This window comes from Chinchilla lanigera, unplaced genomic scaffold, assembly GCF_000276665.1.
Source record: "Chinchilla lanigera isolate Chin_1 unplaced genomic scaffold, ChiLan1.0 scaffold00113, whole genome shotgun sequence".
In the NCBI taxonomy this organism is placed as follows: domain Eukaryota; kingdom Metazoa; phylum Chordata; class Mammalia; order Rodentia; family Chinchillidae; genus Chinchilla; species Chinchilla lanigera.
The window spans coordinates 3,680,546-3,699,227 of NW_004955514.1; the positions used below are offsets into that span (position 1 = coordinate 3,680,546).

Here is an 18,682-nt window from a genome sequence, read left to right on the forward strand (position 1 = left end):
AAAAAAAAAAAAAAAAAAAAAAGACAGTCTCCATATGTCCCCCTGGTCTCAGACTTGCAGAGATCCTACTGTCTCAGCCTCCTGAGTGTTGGAAATACAGGTGTGTACCACCGTTCCTGGCTCAAGGTTATGAATCTTGAGATAGAGCCCCAGCCCTAACCAGCTCTGACGCCCCAGCGCCCCCCGCCCAGTCCTGGCTGGGCTGCTTTCCAGCCCGTCCCCGCCCCGACAGTCTGTCCTGCCTCCGGATGCCCCGGCCTCACACTTCTCCCCGCAGCCTGTGCCTTGAGTCTTTGTCAGCACCGCCCCTGCTCCTCGAGTGCACCCCGCACCTCTGCCTAACTCTGGCTTTCCCAGCGAGACCCCACGGGAGCACTCCCTTCCACCCTCAGGCGTGGGGCCTTTCCCGCCTGCTCCACTCTCAGCCCCTACCCCGGGTGCTGCCCTGTCACAAGTCCCGTCCCGCCCCTGGGTAAGGTCCCCAAGGTGCCCTGCCCAGGGTCCAGCACAGAACACTGCCCACACTGCTGCCCACCCAGCTGCTGGCCTCTCCGCCCGGCTATTTTTATATCTGGTTCCTGCCGAGCTGAGGCATGTGGCGCAGGTTCTCAGGTGGGTCAGCAAACCTGGCCGGGGACACTAGAGATGCTTGGAGCTGCCCCAGCGGGAGGCCCAAGGGCTCCTTTCCCAGAACCAGGACTCTGGGGACACTGTCACACTGCCAGGCCCGAGTCCCAGCTTTGCCTCCTCCTCTTTTACCTGCTTATTTATTTTTGAGACAAGGTCTCACTCTGTAGCCCAGGCTGGCCTTGAATTGGCTTCAATTCTCCTGCCTCAGCCTCCTGAGTGCTGGGATCAAAGGCATGCGTCACTGTGCCCGACTCCCCTTTCTTTTGCAGTATGACCTAGGGTCATACCACCTTTCTGTCTCCTTTCCTCCTCAGTGACTGGGGATCAGGCTGTCTCTGGCAGGTCTGCTTTTTTCTTTTTTTTTTTGGTCTTTTTGAGACAGGGTCTCACTATGCAGTTAGACTGGACTTGAGCTCACTTTGTAGCCCAGGCTGGTCTTGAACTTGCAACAATCCTCCTGCCTCAGCCTCCCAAGTGCTGCGATTACAGGTGTGCACCACCATGCCCGGCTCTGGCAGGTCATTTTGAGGATCAAATGATCCATCTCCGAGTCTAACCTTAACCTAAGTCTTAGAGGTAATGCAGTCTGGTGGCATACAACTCAGAACCCGGAAAGGGGGAGATTTCCTCAGCGCCAGCCCAGCCCTCACCCTCTCGACGCTGCTTCCTCTGTGACATGGGGACAGACATAGATTTACACACGTGTCACCATCATGGAGCGCCCATTCTGTGCCACACACATGGGGTGCTCAGTGGGGTCAGGAGAGGAGTGCGCCAGGCAGGGCGGGAAGGGACCCAGGAACCTGTGGAGCCCAGCTCCAGCGAGCAGGGCCTCATCCCAGGTCATGCAGCTGGAGCAACAGGTGCCACGCGGCCTGTCATCTGTGCCCGTCAAGTCCGAGTGGACTGACGTGTGCCTGGCCAGGGTTCCCGCTCCAGGACTGGTGGGGTGGCCCCAGCTCATCCTCTCCACGTCCCCCCCCCCACCGCCCGCCCCGGCACCAGTTACTGCTAGACTCACAAAAGAAGAACATCGCCCACGCTGTGCTTCCTCATGGACCGGGGCCGGGCTGAGATGGGGGCTCCTGTGTGTTCAGATTGTCCCGCTTGCTGGGCGTGATGGCACATGCCTGTAATCCTAGCACTCGGGAGGCTGAGGCAGGAGGATTATTGTGAGTTTGAGACCAGCCTGGGCTACAAAGTGAGCTCAAGTCCAGCCTGAGCTGCATAGCGAGACCCTGTCTCAAAAAAAAAAAAGAGCCAAGGATATAGTTCAGTGGCACAAGCACCTGCTTGGCAAGTGCAGGGTCCTGAGTTTGATTTCTGGTACCAAAAAACAAACAAACAGAACAGATTGTCCCGCTTTCTGGATGTGTGGCCCTGGGCAAGTCACTTGGCCTCTCTGAGCTCGGTTCTCTCATCACTACGCTGAAAGCCATGGAGCCTGCCCTACACTCACGGGGAGGGGAGATCGGACGACCACCAAGAGGAGTGGGGTGCGCTCGGCCTGCTTCCTGCAGACTGTGGCTGGGCCGTCCGGCAGCCATCACGGTGCTGAGAGCGCACCCATGAGCTCACTCCCCCATCCCTCTCCTGGGGCCCTCGCTGGGGTGGTGGCAGTGGCAGGTGAGGGCCCATCTGTCCCGGACTCCACTCAGCACCCAGCGCTGGGCTGGCCAGCACAGCTTTGTTGGGGAAACTGAGGCACAGGTAGGAAGCGGCCAACCCCAGGGGCCTGACTGCTTGAGCTCGTGGGCTGGTGTGGTTGGTGAGTAGCCATGTGACCTAAGGGGCCAGGGCCCAGCCGGGCCACCTGCTCACTCCAGATCGGCCCCCTCCTGCCCCATGTACAGGCCACCGCTCTGGGCCAACATGGGCTCCTGACGGTTTGGTGTCAAACTGTCACATGAGGGGCTCCACGTGTCACCCCTGAAAATGGGCGCAGCTGCCAGAACCTGTCATGGCCGTCCTGGAGGCAGCTGCCAGGCTGGTGGTGAGCAAGCAGCTGGGCCGGGCAGTACACAGACGGGCACCCTGCTGCCTACCTGGGCCTGGCCTGGCCCTGAGCTGCTAAAGGTCACGGGACCCAAAGGTAGGCCGACGTGCCAAGGTATCCACTTGCAAAAAGCCACACATCTGGGAGAGAAGAATAATCAGTGCTGAGGTCACCAGCCCCCCAGGACAAAAACAAGATCTGGTCAAGAGTCTGGGTGTCACTGGGTGTGGTGGCTCTCGGGAGGCTGAGGCGGGAAGGTCGCCTTGAGGTGGAGGCCAGCCTGGGTTACATAGTAAGACCCTGTCTCAAAGGAGAAAAGGAAAAGAAAAGGAAGAGCGAAGCCAGGCCCTGCAGCTGCGTGTGGACCAGAGCAGCTCTGCGTCGTGAGGAACCCCACGGGCCCTGGAGCAGAAGGAGGCCACCCTGTCCCTGAGTCCTGGATTCCGCAAGCGAGAGGATTAAATATAACCAGGCAGGAGGCGGCGGCTGTGGAAATCAAGGGCCGGGCAGGAAGAGCCGGCCAAAGGGCAGCGACCGTCCACAGGACAGGACGGGACGGCCCTGAGACAGTGACCGCCGCACTAAGCGTCCCCTGGGTTTGGCTGGGCCCCACCCCTGGGTGCCCACGCGGGCTGAGGCTCAGGACGGCGACATCCCTGTGACTCTGCTGCTGGAAATGTGGGCGCGGGGAGGGGCACACGTGGGACAAGCAGAGGGCACTGCCCAGGTTCGCCTCGGGGGTGATTGCAGCCACTTGGATGCTGCTGCAGACCCCTGAGCCCTGGCAAGTCTTGAGTCCTTCATTTTATTTTTTTCCTCTTTTATTTTTCTACCTGTGGGATGGAACCTCAGGGGCACGGCACCACGGAGACACAGCCGCATCCCCAGCCCTTTCTTTTTTATTTTTTTATTTTTTTGTCTTTTTGAGACAGGGTGTCACTGTGCAATTCAAGCTGGCTTGGAGCTCACTTCGTAGGCCAGGCTGATCTCGAACTCACAACGATCCTCCTGCCTCAGCCTCCCGCGTGCTGGGATTACAGGTGTGCACCACCATGCCAGGCTACTATTCTTTATTTTGAGACAGGATTTCTTGCCCTGACAAGACTCAAATGTGGGGGCTGGGGATTTAGCTCAGCAGCACAGCACCTGCCTGGCAAGCGCACGGTTGTGAGTTCAATTCCCAGTACTGGAAAAAAAAACAAAACAAACAAACAAACAAAAAGGACTCAGATGTATGATCCTCCTTCCTCAGGCTCCCACAGTGCTGGGATTATAGGCGTATATCACCACGCCTGGTCTAAAAAATTGAGGTAATGCTGTGTACATGCGCCAACCCCAAAAAGATGATTGTAAAATGCATGTGCTTGAAATATGTACTGAGAAGGGTTTTTTTTTTTTTGAGAGTTTTTTTAATGAGGTAAAATTCACATAACATGAAATAATAATAACAACTTGTTATTATTATTATTACTATTATTATTTTTTATTTTGTTTGTTTTTGTTTTTTTGGAATCAGGAGTGGAACTCAGGACCTTGTGCTTGCCAGGCAGGTACCGTGCTGCTAAGCTATATCCCTGACCCATTATTTGTTTTTTTGAAATAGGGCCTTGCTATGTAGCTCAGGCTGGCCTCGAACTCGCAGCAGTCCTTCTGCCTCAGCCTCCCAAGTGCAGCATGAAATTATTTTAAGTGTACAATTCATGGGTGTGTGGTACACTGAGTGTTGTATAACTTAGTGTTTGCCTAACTTCCAACAGCGTCGTGTCCCCTAAAACACAGCACAGACCCACCATGGGGTCAACCCCTTCTCCCCTCCCCAGCCCTGGGCAACTGCTGGCTACTTCATTCCCTTCCTCTCTCTCTCTTTCCTTCTTTCTCTTTTTGAGACAGGGTCTTTCTATGTATTCTATATTCCAGGCTGGCCTCAAACTTGTGGCAATCCTCCTGCCTCAGTCTCCATAGTCCTGGCCTCACAGGTGTGGTCAGCTCGCCTGGCCACCCCTTCTTTCTTCCTCCAGCAGTGCTGTGGGCAGCTCCACTTACAGGAAACCAATGCTCAGCTAATGAGGCACCTGTGCAAGGGCTGAGCCTGTGTGGGGGTGGGGGGGATCGCCTGTCCCCGTCCTCCTCCCATCCACACCCGCCCCTGTGTCCCAGTCCTCCTGGGGCTGGGGACTGAGGTCACTTTCGCTTTCCTTTCCCCTTGAGCTCTCTCTGTTCCACATTTCTGTAAGTGTGTGACTTTCTCATTTTTCACAATGCCCATCTGTTAATTTTGTAGTGAGAAAGAAACAGTAGCAGGGCCTGGTGTTGCATGCCTGTCATCCCAGCCTTCTGGGAGGCTGAGGCAGGAGGATCACATGTTCGACCCCACCTAGGAGACTTAATGACTTAGTAAGACCCTGTCTCAAAATAAAAAATAAAAGAGCTGGGGATGCAGCTCAGTGTGAAAGCCCTGGTTTCAATCCCTAATACATAAGGAAAAGAAGAGGAGAAAAGAAAAGAAAAGAAAGTAAACATAATTCTAGAGTTGCATTTTAAATGAAAAAAGTTGAGCTGTGCGTGGTGGCACACTCTTGTAATCCCAGCACTCAGAAGGCTGAGGCAGGAGGATCGCTGTGAGTTCGAGACCAGCCTGGGCTACAAAATGAGCTCAAGGCCAGCCTGAATGGCATAGTTTTTGTTGTTGTTGTTTTTGTCTTTTTGAGACAGGGTCTCACTATGCAGTTCAGCCTGGCTTTGAGCTCACTTTGTAGCCCAGGCTGGTCTTGAATTTACAATGATTCTTTTGCCTCAGCCTCCCAAGTGCTGGTATTACAGTTGTGCGCCAGCACTCCCAGCCTTGGACTGCATAGCAAGACCCTGTCTCAAAAAGACAAACAACAACAACAACAAGGAACAAGTGAACACAAATTCCACACGCAGTTTGATCCTGTCCAGTTCAACATACAAAGAGCAGCATCCTGAACACTGTTTGCCGACACACGACAAGGTTTATTGCAAGAGCACTGGGCCGGGGAGATAGCTCAGTGGCATAAGTGCCTGCTCGGCAAGCACAAGGTCCTGAGTTTGATTCCCTGTAATAAAATAAAATAAGTAAATATCCTTTAGGGCATGGGATATAGCTCAGTGGCATAAGTGCCTGCCTGGCAAGCACAAGGTCCTGAGTTCAATTCCTGATACCAAAAAGTAAAAAATTTTCAAAAATTTAAAAATAAATATTTCAAGGTAGGGCTGGGGATGTAGCTCAGCGGCACAGCGCCTGCCTGCAAGCACAAGGTCATGAGTTCGATTCCTAGTACTGAAACAAAAACAAACAAAAAAGAAACGGGGGAACCGGCTGGGGTCAGTTTGTGATTATCGTATATGTTTGGTATTGTTCTAGCTTTCCCACTTTTATTTATTTATAATTTTTTGGAGACGGGGTCTTGCTACGTGACCTTGAACTCACTACGTGTCCCAGACTGAGCTCGACTCAAGGCTGCCCTCCTGCCTCGGCCTCCCGAGTGCTGGGATCACAGCCACGTGCCACCATGCACTGTTTTCTTCTTTTTCAGCAGGAGTGTGGCCCAGACCTTGGACAGCTGTACCCCTCCTCCTTGCACCCGTGGGCGTTTCTGCAGCTGAACAGATTCCTGACAGGTTGGGGATGGACTGGGAGCTGTCAGACGGGCCACTCCTGCAGCTCAGGTCATGCAGTGGAGCGAGGGGCTGGCACTGCTGTTTGTCACCCTGTCCCCACCCTAGGGACAAGGAGAGGCTTTTCAAGCTGAGCCTTCTCTCAACCCAGCGGCAGCCTCAGTTTAGGCTCCTCCTCCCCCAGCGGCCCTTTTGTCCCCATCCCCAGGCACCATCAGCAGGCACAGCAGAAGCAGCTGGGGCGCTAGGGTCCCAGGGCTCCCCGTCCCCGTCCTCACCAGGGCTGTGTCCCTGAGGACAAGGAGGGGGCCTGGTATGCAGAAGGTGCTCAATAATTGCTGAATGGGTGGCTTCTCTGGAATGGAGCCATCTGTGGCCCAGAGAGATGAAATAGCTTCTCAGAGGTCACACAGCCTGGCCATGGAGATCTGCCCCATCTCACGCAGTGGTCTTGGCCCTACCCCGCCCTCCTTGTCTGGGTGGGAGGTGGGTCCTTGCTGAGGCTGCTCCATGGGGGTCAGGTGTCCCTGTCACGCAGCGGGGGCTGTCAGGCTCTGTCCAGGTTGGCAGGTGACAGCAGCTGACCCCAGCTGGGGCTCGCAGAGCCCTCACTCCACAGGGCCTCGCTCTGCCTGGCACATGCTTGGGTCCCGAGCCCGAGCCCTGGCTAAAAGTGACGCCTGCCACCGAGGACAGGGCCAGGACCTCTGCTGAGGTCGGATGGCCGCAGAGAAGGCACCGGGCCACAGGCGGGCCCGTGACAGCCTCGGCCTGAGAGCGTCCAGGAGCTCCCGGAGCAGAGCCGCCGGCTGGGTGACAGCCGTGGGCGGGAGGAAGGTGTGCCCCTCCCCACTCTGGCCCTGTGGGCACCTTGGCGCTGGCGGGACGCTAGGCCACGCAGGACTACAGATCGGCGTGGGTGGACCCTGTCCAGTGACGCTGAGCAGCGGGAGGGGGTGGCTGACTGGGCCCTGCTTCCCAGAGCTGTCGCCTGGCCCTGACCTCCCGGCCACCCAGCGGCCGCCCAGAGGAGCCGCGGCCCCGCCCAGCAATGAGTCGCTCTTGGCTCGCAGCCTCAGTTTTCCCATCTGTCGTCATTTGTTTGTTTCTTTGCTTTCTGAGCTGTGCAGTCCAGGCCGGCCACAAACTCACCGAGGAACCGAGGCTGGCCACGAACTCCTGGTGAGCCTCACACCCCAGCCTCCCCAGGCCGCAGTTTCCCGATCTGTGCAGGGTGCCTAGACTGTGCCCGGGAGGCTGAGACAGCAGAGGTGTACCTGCCCAGGCTGGCTATGGGCACCAGGCTCCCTGGAGGCCCCCAGGGTCATGCCGGTTGCTGCACAGCCTGGTGCCAGGCCTGGTGGCTGCCGACACCCTCGCTGTCACCCGCATCCGCAGGCCCTGGTGCGGCTCTGTCGGACTGAATGCACTCACTGGGCTCCAGAAAACCAAAGGACAACGTGTGCTGTCCAGGGGGAGAGGCTGACTTGCAGCGACGTGGTCCTGGGCTGTGTCTGCCAGGAAGGCCCAGTGGGTCGGGGCAGCCCAGGCCCCAGAGAGGGAGGAAGAAGACAGAGACCAAGAGATGGGAGACTCAAGGACACAAGAGAGTTGCCAGGCACGGTGGTACACACCTGTCATCCCAGCACTCGGGAGGCTGAGGCAGGAGGACTGCAATGAGTTCAAGCTAGCCTGGGAGCCATAGTGAGACCCTGTCTAAAAAAAAATGAATCGGAGCCTGGAGCACCCAAACCTGGCAGGGCTGGGCTCTCCCTGCAGGCCACAGCCCAGGCTCCAGTGCCAACCCTGCCTACCCCCTCACCTCCACCTCCCGACTCCACTGGCAGCCGCCCTTTGGCAACCCTGTGTCTTGCCAGCGCGTGGCCACAGCTTCCCCGGGTCCCGCTTCACTCCGGGCTTTCTGGGTCTGTGGGAACCACCGCCCATGCCACCCTCTGTCCCCTCAGCTTCCTGGGCAAGGAGCAGACCCCAGGTCCATGCGGCCAGCGCAGGGTGTGGGGCCAGAGCTGGAGCCCGGGGAGACACAGACAGAGGTGGTGGTGCGGCAGCTCCACGCCGTCCCGCACAGCGGGCACCACCGCGCCTCTCTGGGCACCCCTGCCACCTCCTGCCCAGCCCAGACTCCCCCAGCAGGGCCGGCCTCTTGGGGCTGGGGCGCCTGCCAGGCACAGGAGGGCACAGCGCAGGCCAAATTCAGCCGCCCAGCGAGGGGGATGGGTTTGTGACCAGCGCCACCTGGGAGGCAGGGCAAGGCTGGGCCGCCGGTCGCGGGCAGTGGGCTGTGTGCCTCAAGAAGCCACCCGGGTCCCGTGAGCACAGCTCATTTGTTTTCCGTACAGGACTGGGTAGTGCTCGGCAAGTGCTGTACCACTGAACATATCCCAGTCTTTTTGTTGGTGTTTGTTTTTGTTCTTTGGGACAGAGTCTCGCCGTGCAGTTCAGGCTGATCCTGAACTCACTATATAGCCCACACTGGCCTTGAATCTGCTGTGATCCTCCTGCTTCAGCCTCCTGAGTGCTGGGATGACAGGTGTGCGCCACCACGCCTGGCCTGTGTCAAACATTTCAGATGTGCTTTTTATAAACTAATTTGTGGATGCCGAGTGCGGTGGTGCAGGTTTATAATCCCAGCGCTCGGGAGACTGAGTCAGGAGGATCACAGGGCGTTTGAGGCCAGCCTGGACTACACAGCGAGACTGTCTCAGAAAACAAAAACACAACAAAACAAAAACAATAAGGGGGATGTCAGGGTGCAGTCGACAACTGTTAATTTGTGTTCTTTTTTTTTTTTTTTTTTTTGCAGTACTGGGGATTGAACTCATGACCTTGCACTTGCCAAGCAGGCATTTATGTCACTGAGCTATATCCCCAGCCCTGTGTTCCTTTTCCTATTCTGTGCTGAAGTTGCTCCTATGATTAAGTTTTTTCCTGTCCTAGAGGAGACTGCCTCTGGTAGGGGAGGACCTGGCAACTCTGAGCTGTCCCCACTGCTCGCTGGTTCCCTGCTGGTCTGGGGTCTGGAGGCCGAGGCAGGGCGGTCCCGCCCCAGAGCTGTCAGGGAGGAGGCCCCGACTGTGGGGAAGGGTGTGGCGCCAGAGCAGTTTCCTCCGGGCTGGCTCTGTGTGGGGTGATAAGCGGGCGCCCGGCCGCCTACCCAGTGAGCCGCTTCCTGCGGTGACTCAGCACACAGGAAAGGGCTGTTTCTTGTCCCTGTGTGCTTGTGCCAGCCACGATCTGGTTCAAGATGACCAACCGGGAAAACGGCCAACTCGATGGCTTAAAGATGACAAGTGCCACCCTGGGTGTGGCGGCACAGGCCTACAGTCGCGGCACTCAGGAGGCTGAGGCAGGAGAGTCACCCTGGGTTCCAGGCCAGCGTAGGCTCCATAGTGAGACCCTGCCTCAAAAACACAAAAGCAGCTGGGCGCGGCGGCACCTCTCTTCACCGAATACAAACCACGCGGAATGGACTCGGGCTTAAGTGTAAAGCTGGAGCTGTGAACCCCGGGAAACGCGACTGAGCTTCATGACACCGGCCTAGGCCTGGTGTCCTGGCTGTGACACCAAAGCACAGCAGTTTTGCCTTTGAAGGGCGCCCCCGGCAACACAGCAAATAAACAGCTCTGCAGAGACCTGCAGGGGGCCGATGTCCTTAGGGAACCGCAAACCGAAGCCCAGAGGAGACAGCTCGCCTCATCCCCACTAGCCCTCTGGTCCTCCCGGGCAGCTACTACCGAATCAAACAGGAACCAGGGTCCTGAAGACGCTAGGAAATCGAAAACCCTTTCCCATCACTGCTGGCAACTTACGGAACAGTCCTCAGTACTAAACATCGTCTGTCACGTCAGCACTTGCAAGGCTGAGGCAGGAGAATCGCCGTGAATCTGAGGCCAGCCTGGGCTACACAGGGAGACCCCTATCTCTAAAAACAAACCTACACAAAAAAGGCTAATCGCTTCCCGAGGTCATAGAACCAGGTCAGCTGACACCCAAGCCCTTTCAGCTCCAGGGCTCTTTTATTGTTTTGAGACAGTTCTTGCTGCCTTGCCTGCTGGCCTTGAACTTCCAGGCTGAGGGGATTTTTCTTCCTCGGCTCCTGCTCCAGGGAAGAGGTCAAGCTGGCACAGGAGTCTCCTTGCCCCGTGACGCTTGGAGCCTGCTGCTCTGCTCCGGGGCCTGTGCTCACCTGTCTGTCACGTGTCCCTGCGCACACTCAGGGGTCGTGGAGGTCGAGGACCCTTCTCCCTCTGGCTCAGGTGCTCCTGTCCTTTAACCCCTGCTGCCCTGAGCCAGGGCCCCGCCCCCCGACTTCCAGGCCTAGCACCTCCCACAAAACCCACAAGCACCCGTGGGTCCTGCAGAGCCATAGACAGGCAAAGTTGGGCCGGGAAGCTGGGTCAGTGTGGCTCGGCCAGCAGGGCTGGGGGACCCTGGGCCATTGCTTCCCCTCCAGAGCCCCGGCTCAGACCTGGGCACTGGAACCCACACCCCACCAACCTCTTCTGCATCTGACATTTATTACTGCCTCGGTCTCCCCAGGCTGAGTCGGCCCCAGCAATGTGCTTATGCTACTTCCCCAGGGTGACGGCTGGGCGTGGTGACTCTTTGCTGGTAGCTTCTGTTTTATTTTATTTTATTTTATTATTACTATTTTGTCTTTTTGAGACAGGGTCTCGCTATGCAGTTCAGCCTGGCCTTGAGGGCACTTTGTAGCCCAGGCTGGTCTTGAAATCACAACGATCCTCCTGCCTCTGCCTCTCGAGTGCTGGGATTACAGGCATGTGCCACCATGCCCGGCTGCTTCTGTTTTATTTTGAGACAGGGTCTCGTGGGTAGTTCAGGATGGTCTCAACTCATGGCAATCTTCCTGCCTCAGCCTCCTGAATGCTGGGGTAAACAGGATGCAGCACCAGGCCTGGCTGATTGCACCATCTTGAGCAATTCGAACATATGGACCGGACAGCTTGCTTTGAAAGACAAATTCAAAGCAGATTCCTTGCTGCACTGTGACTTATCTGCTTTGAGCAGAGGCCGTGGGACATCAGCACAGCAGGAGCAGCAGCAGGACTTGGGGACCAAGATAGGCGTCAGGGCCCCACCTGCAGAGGGGAGACAGTGCAGGCCCACGGAGGGGAGCCAGGGTGTGCTGCCAGCCCCTGCGGAAGGAAAATCATTCTCCTCCCAACACATGGAATTATTCTCTTGTTCTGCCCACCAGGCAGCAAAAACATACCAGAGGGACCCCTGCTAGAGGCCCACACACAGTTCAGGGTAGCTTTTAAAACTCCTGTATCCCAGCACTTGGCAGGCTGAGGCAGGAGGGTTGCCCCAGGTTTCAGACCAGCCTGGGATACAGAGCAAGACACTATCTCAAAAAAACCCGCAACATATCAAAAATAAAGAATTAAAATAAAAAAAATAAAATAAAATTGTTGGAGCTCAGCAAGCGAGGCAGGGTTTTTGGTTTATCCTGAGGCCATTCCACTTTTTCTTCATTTTTCTCATATTACAGACATACTGCGTGTTTATTACAGATAGCAGGAAACTACAGCAGAACATAAAGAAGAACATGACAGAATTATCTTTCATTCCATCACCCAGAAGCAGTCTCACGTTTTAGGGCTCTCTCTGTCTCTGTCTCTCCTTTCTCCTTCCCTCTTTCTTTCTCTTATCAATGGATTATACTGTTTTTTGTTTGTTTGTTTTTTGGGTTCTTTTGCATTGAGGGATTGAACCCAGGGGCTACATCCCCAGACATTTTTATTTTATTTTATGGTTTTTGTTTTGTATTGTTTTTTTGAGACAGGATCTCCAAATGTAGTTCAGATTGGCCTTGAACTTACTGTGTAGCCCAGGCTGGCCTTGAACTCACAGCAGTCTTCCTGCCTCAGCCTACCAAGTGCTGAGATTATGGCAAACCTCTTGCCTCAGCCTCCTGAGTGCTGGAATGACAGGCATGCAGACCACATCCTGTTTATTCTTTATGCTGAGACAGGGTCTTACTAAATTTCCCAGGTGGAGTCAAGCATGGTGTCACGTACCTGTAATCCCAGCATTTGGGCAGCTGAGGCAGGAGGAGCACTGCAAGTTCAAGGCCAGCCTGGGCTACAAGTAAGTTCACGCTCAGCCTAAACTGCGTAGTGAGACTCTGTCTCAAAAAGACAAAAACAAAAAATCCCAGGTGAAACTTGAGCTGGAGATTCTCCTGCCTCAGCCTCCCTAGGTGCTAGATTACAGGCATGTGCCATTATACTGTTTACAAAGACACCCTACATCTCTTCCACTTAGCAGAGTAAAAGAGGGATTGTGAAGGGACAAACAGCTCCTAGCCCACCCAGCTTTTTTTTTTTTTTTGTACTGGGAGTTGAACTCAGGACCTTGCGCTTGCCAGGCAGGCACTTGTGCCACGGAGCTATATCCCTGACCCAGGACACCCAATTTTGCACTCACAGTGAGGTGAGGTGACAGAAACAAGCACAGACAGGGCCAGGGATACAGCTCCATGGCACAGTGCCCGCCTGGCAAGCACAAGGTCCTGAGTTTGATTTCCGGTACCCGCCCCCAAATACCACAAACACTGTCCTCTGTCACAAACAATTTCACAATGACCATAGCCAAGCACCTGACACACGCACATGGTTGTGTTGGGATAACTCTCAAAAGGTGGGGGTTGTGGGGGAGTTTTGCCTAGTCCCTGGACACTGCCAGGGTCAGCTGAGCGCTGACGCTACGCAGGACAGCCCTCCGCAGCCTGCAGGAGTCACCCTGGCTGGACTCACGGGGATTTGCCAGGTGGGAAGAGATCTGCGGGTTTCAGGTCTACACTGAGCCCTCCTCCCTGTCCGAGTCCTGCCTTGCATACCACTGGGGACAGGGCGCTCACTCCCTGCTGGGCCTGCTCTGCACACGGCTCTGCCCCGGGCCATGTGCCCTGGAGTGCAGGAGTGTGGTCCTCCCGGGCTGTCACCACTGACGCTGCTTCAGGAACCCCGAGGAACAGGCCAGGCCCCTCCCCGCAGCAGGGTCCTGTGGAGGCTGTCCCCACCACCTGCAAGGCTGCAGCTCCTTCTCAGGGCCCCAGCCAGGCCCTCAGCTCTCCCAGGAGCCTGGTCGTGGCCTTTGTGGGCAGGCCAGCGTCCCCGTTCCCTGCCCTCTGTCCTGGCCACCAAGCTGGCTCCCCCCACGTCCTCCCTGGTGGTTCTCAGTGCAAGGCCATCAGTGTGTCCAGCCGAGCACCTGTCCCATTCACCTCGGGCCCCATCCCACCCCTGGCCTGCAGACAGACAAATGGTGGCAGGGACTGTGTGGGATGGATGCTCGCACCTGCATTGGCGACAAACTGTGGCCTGCGGCTTCCGGGGTAGAAGAGACACAGAGCAGCTGTCTGGCGTCACTCAGGACCCCCGGCAAGGGGTGCAGGACCTGTCCTGCCTAGAGGACCACTGCTATGGCAACAGGCATGCTACTGCTGATGTGGGTCAAGGGGGAATTGCGTGTGTGCGGACTGGGGCAGCAAGACAGCCCACCCAGAAAGAGGTCATTCTCCCTGAGACCCACAGGACCCACAGGGGAGCACAGCTTGGTGTGTGGGGGTGGGGTGGGGTCCAAATTCCAGGCCTAGGGAGCAGCAAGTGCAAAGGTCCTGGGATCACATGGGTGATTTTGGCATAGTTGCGCAACACACATTGTGCAATTGTGTTTGCCTAGGGTTGTGGGCTGTGGGTACCTGGGAGAGGAACCCATCCTACCACTGCCTTGGAAGGGCTCAGAGGCAAGTGGGAGAGATGGAGTGATTTGGAAATGTATGTTAGGGCTAGGTGTGGTGGCGCACACCTGTAATCCCAGCACTAGGGAGGCTGAAGCAGGAGGATTGTCATGAGTTTGAGGCCAGCTTGGATTCCATAGTGAGTTCAAGGCCAGCCTAGACTACATAGCAAAACCCTGCCTCAGAAAAACAAACCAAAACAAAAAGTAAAGGAAAAGAAATCAACTATGAATCTAGACAGCAATAATTAGGAGGCCTGATTACTTCAGAGAGGATCTATGTGGTTCATGTTAGCCTTTAACTCTCAGAGATCCTCCTGCCTCAGCTTCTTCAGTGCTAAGATTACAGGGTTGCACCACCACATGCAGTTTACACTGTTTTAAAGCACAACACACAGGGGCTGGGGATTTAGCTCAGTGGCAGAGTGCCTGCCGTGAGTTTGATTCCAGGTAATGGAAAAAACAAACAAACAAACAAAAATCAAGCACAACACACAGCCCCGTGCAAGCCCAGACAAACAGCTGTGCGAGATCCCAGCCCAGCCTGGGTGCTCAGGCTCAGCAGGAGGCTGCCACGCCTGTTGAAACCTTTCTGGCCATCAGATCTGGCCCTAACTCCAGGGCGCCCTGGGCCCTGCCTCTGGCCACACGCTTGAGTGTCCCCCGGAATGGTATGTAGCAGGGCAGGGCTCCCAGCTGGCACAGTTCCCCAGGGCGGCCAGGAGCGGGCTTGGTGTGCGGACAACAAGACTGCACCACGTCCCAGCAGGGACAGGGGCCAAGCGCAGGGGGCAAGTACCAAAGGCCTGGACCAAGCGGGTGTGGGGGAGGCCCTGCACCCCACCGCAGCCTCCCGGGGTCCATCAGGCCCACAGTGCCCCAATGCATAGCCCGCTGGTAGCCCTGTGATACAGGGATCCACCCCCGCCCTGCCCAGGATAGAAGTAAACATCATCACCATCATGGTTTTGTCTTTTTGAGACAGGGTCTCAATATACAGGGCAGGCTGGACTTGAGCTCACTTTGTAGTCCAGGCTGGCTTCGAACTTACAACGATCCTCCTGCCTCAGCCTCAGAAGAGTGCTGGGATTATAGGTACGTGCTACCACTCCCGGCCTCAACCCAGGGCCTTTGAACTGAACTATATCCCCAACCCTTTTTTATTTTTTATCCTTAAATTTTGAGACAGATTCTCTTGTTAAATGTAAGTTACCAGGTCTGAGCTTGAACTTGCAATCCTCCTGCCTCAGCCTCCCAGAGTGCCGGGATGACAGGCATGGGCCCCCGTATCTGGCTGTAGAACAAAGATTTTAAATTTCCAAATCAAAGGTAGTGGCCAGAGAAAGCTGCACAGCTCTGCGCTCTAGCTGCAGGAACCAGCCACCCCTTTAGAAACCCACAGGGTAGGCACTAGACCCCTTCACAGGGACACGGGTGCGAGCGGAGTGTGACAGGTGGTAGGCGCGGGTATCCCTTGATTTGGCTTTGGAGCAAATGACCTCGAGACCCAAAGGGCCACTGCCAGGTGGGCGCGGTGTCCAAGCCAGGCTGACGGGCACAGAGGACACAGGTCACACAGGAAGGCCTCATCCCGCTGTGCACGCTGCCCCTAGTGGCCACGGGCAACGCTGCAGGACCACAAGGCAGGAGCAATGTGCAGCCACCACTCTTGTCCAGTGGCCAGGGCCGGCTGTACCCCGGCCACCCTGTGTATCCCCAGGAAGGGTCCCTGGGACCCTGGACAGGCCACAAGCGCTCCCTGCATCTTGATGCTGGGGTGTGGGGGTGACACGCAGAGACACACTTTGTCCTGAGCTTTATCACTGTGCTCTGGGTTGACTGTACCTGTCCCTGTGGCTGGAGCTCCATGTGGGCACCCCCCCTGAGGTAGTCACAAGGTAGTTCAGGCTGGTCTGCGTAACAAGATCCTGTCTCAAAATTTAAAGAACAACATTGAGAACTACTTTAGCAAGAGATCTGATGTAAGAAATTTTCATATTCTGTGAATGTCACAGGAATATACTACTTACTTACAATAAGTAGCTCCCAGCAGTCGCTAAACAGTAAGTGTAGGTTTCCTTCTCTCCATTTCTAAATTTAGGTATTCCCTGGTTTGTTACCACTGAAGAAAGCACTTAGACAAACATATATGTATGGCACAAGTCCATGAACCGGGCATAGTGGTACACTAGGGAGGCTGAGGCAGGAGGACTGCCACAAGTGTGAGGCCAGCCTGGGATATATACCGAGTTTAAGGCCAGCCTGAACCACATAGTGAGCCCTGTCTCAAAAAAAAAAAAAAAAAAAAAAAAAAAAAAAGGCCATGAAGTTAAGAGTGAGACTATTGGGAAATTTTTCTTTTTTGTTTTGTTTCCAGTACTGTGAATCGAACTCATGACCTTGAGCTTGCCCGGCAGGTGCAGTGCCGCTGAGCTAAATCCCCAGCCCCTAGGAAATTTTTCATAATACACAAATAAATGAGAATATCTCTGTTCTATCAACGTCAAAGATCTGGACTGACACAAAAACCACCTAAACTGAGTACTTATTTGAAATCTAGTGTCTATAAAACTAAAGCATGTATCAATGTCCGTCACATCTGCAGGGACCTTTTAAGCGCTCCACACTGAGTGGACACACGATTCCAACGCCACTTACACGAACGAGTGGAAAGAAATACATAATGCTAGGAAATGGTGGCTAAGGTTAGCTTTCATGCTAGTCTTTTGTTTTATAGTGATACTGGGATTGAATCCAAGGCCTTATGCACGTTAAGCGAGGGTTCTACCACTTAGATACACCTCCAGCCCTTTAAAACTTTTAGACAGGGTCTGATTAAATTCCCCAGGTTGGCCTTAAACTTGCCATTCTCCTGCCTCAGCCTCCCAAGTAGCTGGGATGATAGGCATATACCACCACCATGCCTGGCACACTTTAGCCTTCTAAAGGAGGTACTCCCAAGCCACTTTTCTTTTATTTCCACCACTAAAGGCATATGCGTAACGTGCTTACTTTCAAACAAAAGGAATAAGTAAATTCTTTTTCAAAAGGAAAGCTTTCCTATAGAATTAAAAATTTTAATTGATGCTTAAGTTACAAACCAAACCTGGGCAATCACATATAGATGGGTTTATCATGCTTAAATGGAAACTGTGAGGTTATGCTTTCAAACACAACTTCCCAATTCATTGCAAAGAACCAATGTATTTTCTCAAAAATTGTCTAATTTCTTTCCATTTACAATGCACGCTATTAGCTGCGGAGTTCGGCACACACCCATAATCCCAGAACTAGAGAAGGAGGATCTCTGAGTTTGAGAGTTTAAGGCCAGCCTGAACTACACTGTCTCAAATATACATATGTATGTATATATATATATATATATATATATATATATATATATATATAAAAAATGTATGTTGTGAGAAAAAAAAAAGATACGATGAATGCTATGGAAAGTTAAATGCTAAATAACGTACCATCTCTCCTAAAGACAGGAGATAGAAAACCGAATCATTATCAAGATTGAATAATAAGGCTTTAATGGCTCATTTTTCTCGCGATTATATAAATATATAAATCTTGAAAGGGTAATACTGTTAGTTGAGTAGGAAAATCCATAAAAATAAGAGTTCTACCACGTTGTACAGAGAACCTCATTCACTTCGCGCCCCCGTTCCCCTCACTAAGCAGCTTTCACTGAATCTCTTTTCTTTCTTTGTTGGAGACAGGTGTATCGAGTTTGTCCTGCGTGGACTCGAACTCCTGGACTCAAGCAACCCTCCCGAGCAGCTGGAAGTGTAGGAGCACGCCACCCTCCAAGCAGCTTTCGGCGTAGAACTGGAAGACATGAAAAAGTCTATACTTTCTACGGGAAATAACGAAGATACTGAGAAATAAAGAGTTCTCAGAAAACAAACTTTAAAAATTCCACACCCCAAAGCATAGATGCCTATCCAGAGGACTTTTTTTTTTTTTGTCTTTTTTTGAGACAGGGTCTCGCTGTGCAGTTCAGGCTGGCCTTCAGCGCACTTTGTAGCCCAGGTTGATCTCGAACTCGCAACGATCCTCCTGCCTCAGCCTCCCGAGTGCTGGGATTACGGGCGTGCGCCACCACGCCCGGCTCGTCCAGAGGACTCTTACTTAACACTCGAGCTAAGAGGCTCCCCTGGGGCCCTCCCGGGGCAGCCCGGTCGCTCAGGGCTGCGGCCCGTCACCGCAGCAAGGGAAGTGGTCTTCGGTCCGAAACAGGACGGGCGGCTCGTAGCCGGCGGGCGGCGTCCGCGAGGCGGCCGGCCTGTGGAACAAGGAGGGCACGCTGATGGTGTGCAGCAGCCTCCGGAACGCCCTGGGCAGGGGCCCCCGCTCGGCCTCGGCCCTGGCGACCTGCTCCTCCATCCTGGCCACGCTGCCGCCGACCATGCGCACGAAGGCCTCGAGCTTGTCGATGCGGCCGTAGATGCGCCGCATCTCCGCGGCTTTGGCGCGGATCCGGGGCACGCCCTCGCCGACCACGTGCGCCGAGTCGCCGCGAATCATCTCCAGCATGCCCACGAACTCGTCCACGCGGGCCAGCAGGTCTTCCAGGCCGGCGTCCAGGGCCTCCACCTCGGGCCGCGCCCCGGGCCCGGG

The 18,682-nt window shown here is 54.7% G+C and overlaps 1 protein-coding gene across 1 annotated transcript; it reads right to left on the minus strand.

Moving 5' to 3' along the window:
* Positions 1–18,098: 18,098 nt before the first annotated feature.
* On the minus strand, positions 18,099–18,682 carry Bloc1s4 (biogenesis of lysosomal organelles complex-1, subunit 4, cappuccino; the record flags this gene model as incomplete). Its single annotated transcript, XM_013506813.1, is given in 1 exon segment — positions 18,099–18,682. A coding segment is annotated over 1 exon segment (435 nt), but the record flags the coding sequence as incomplete, so codon positions are not given.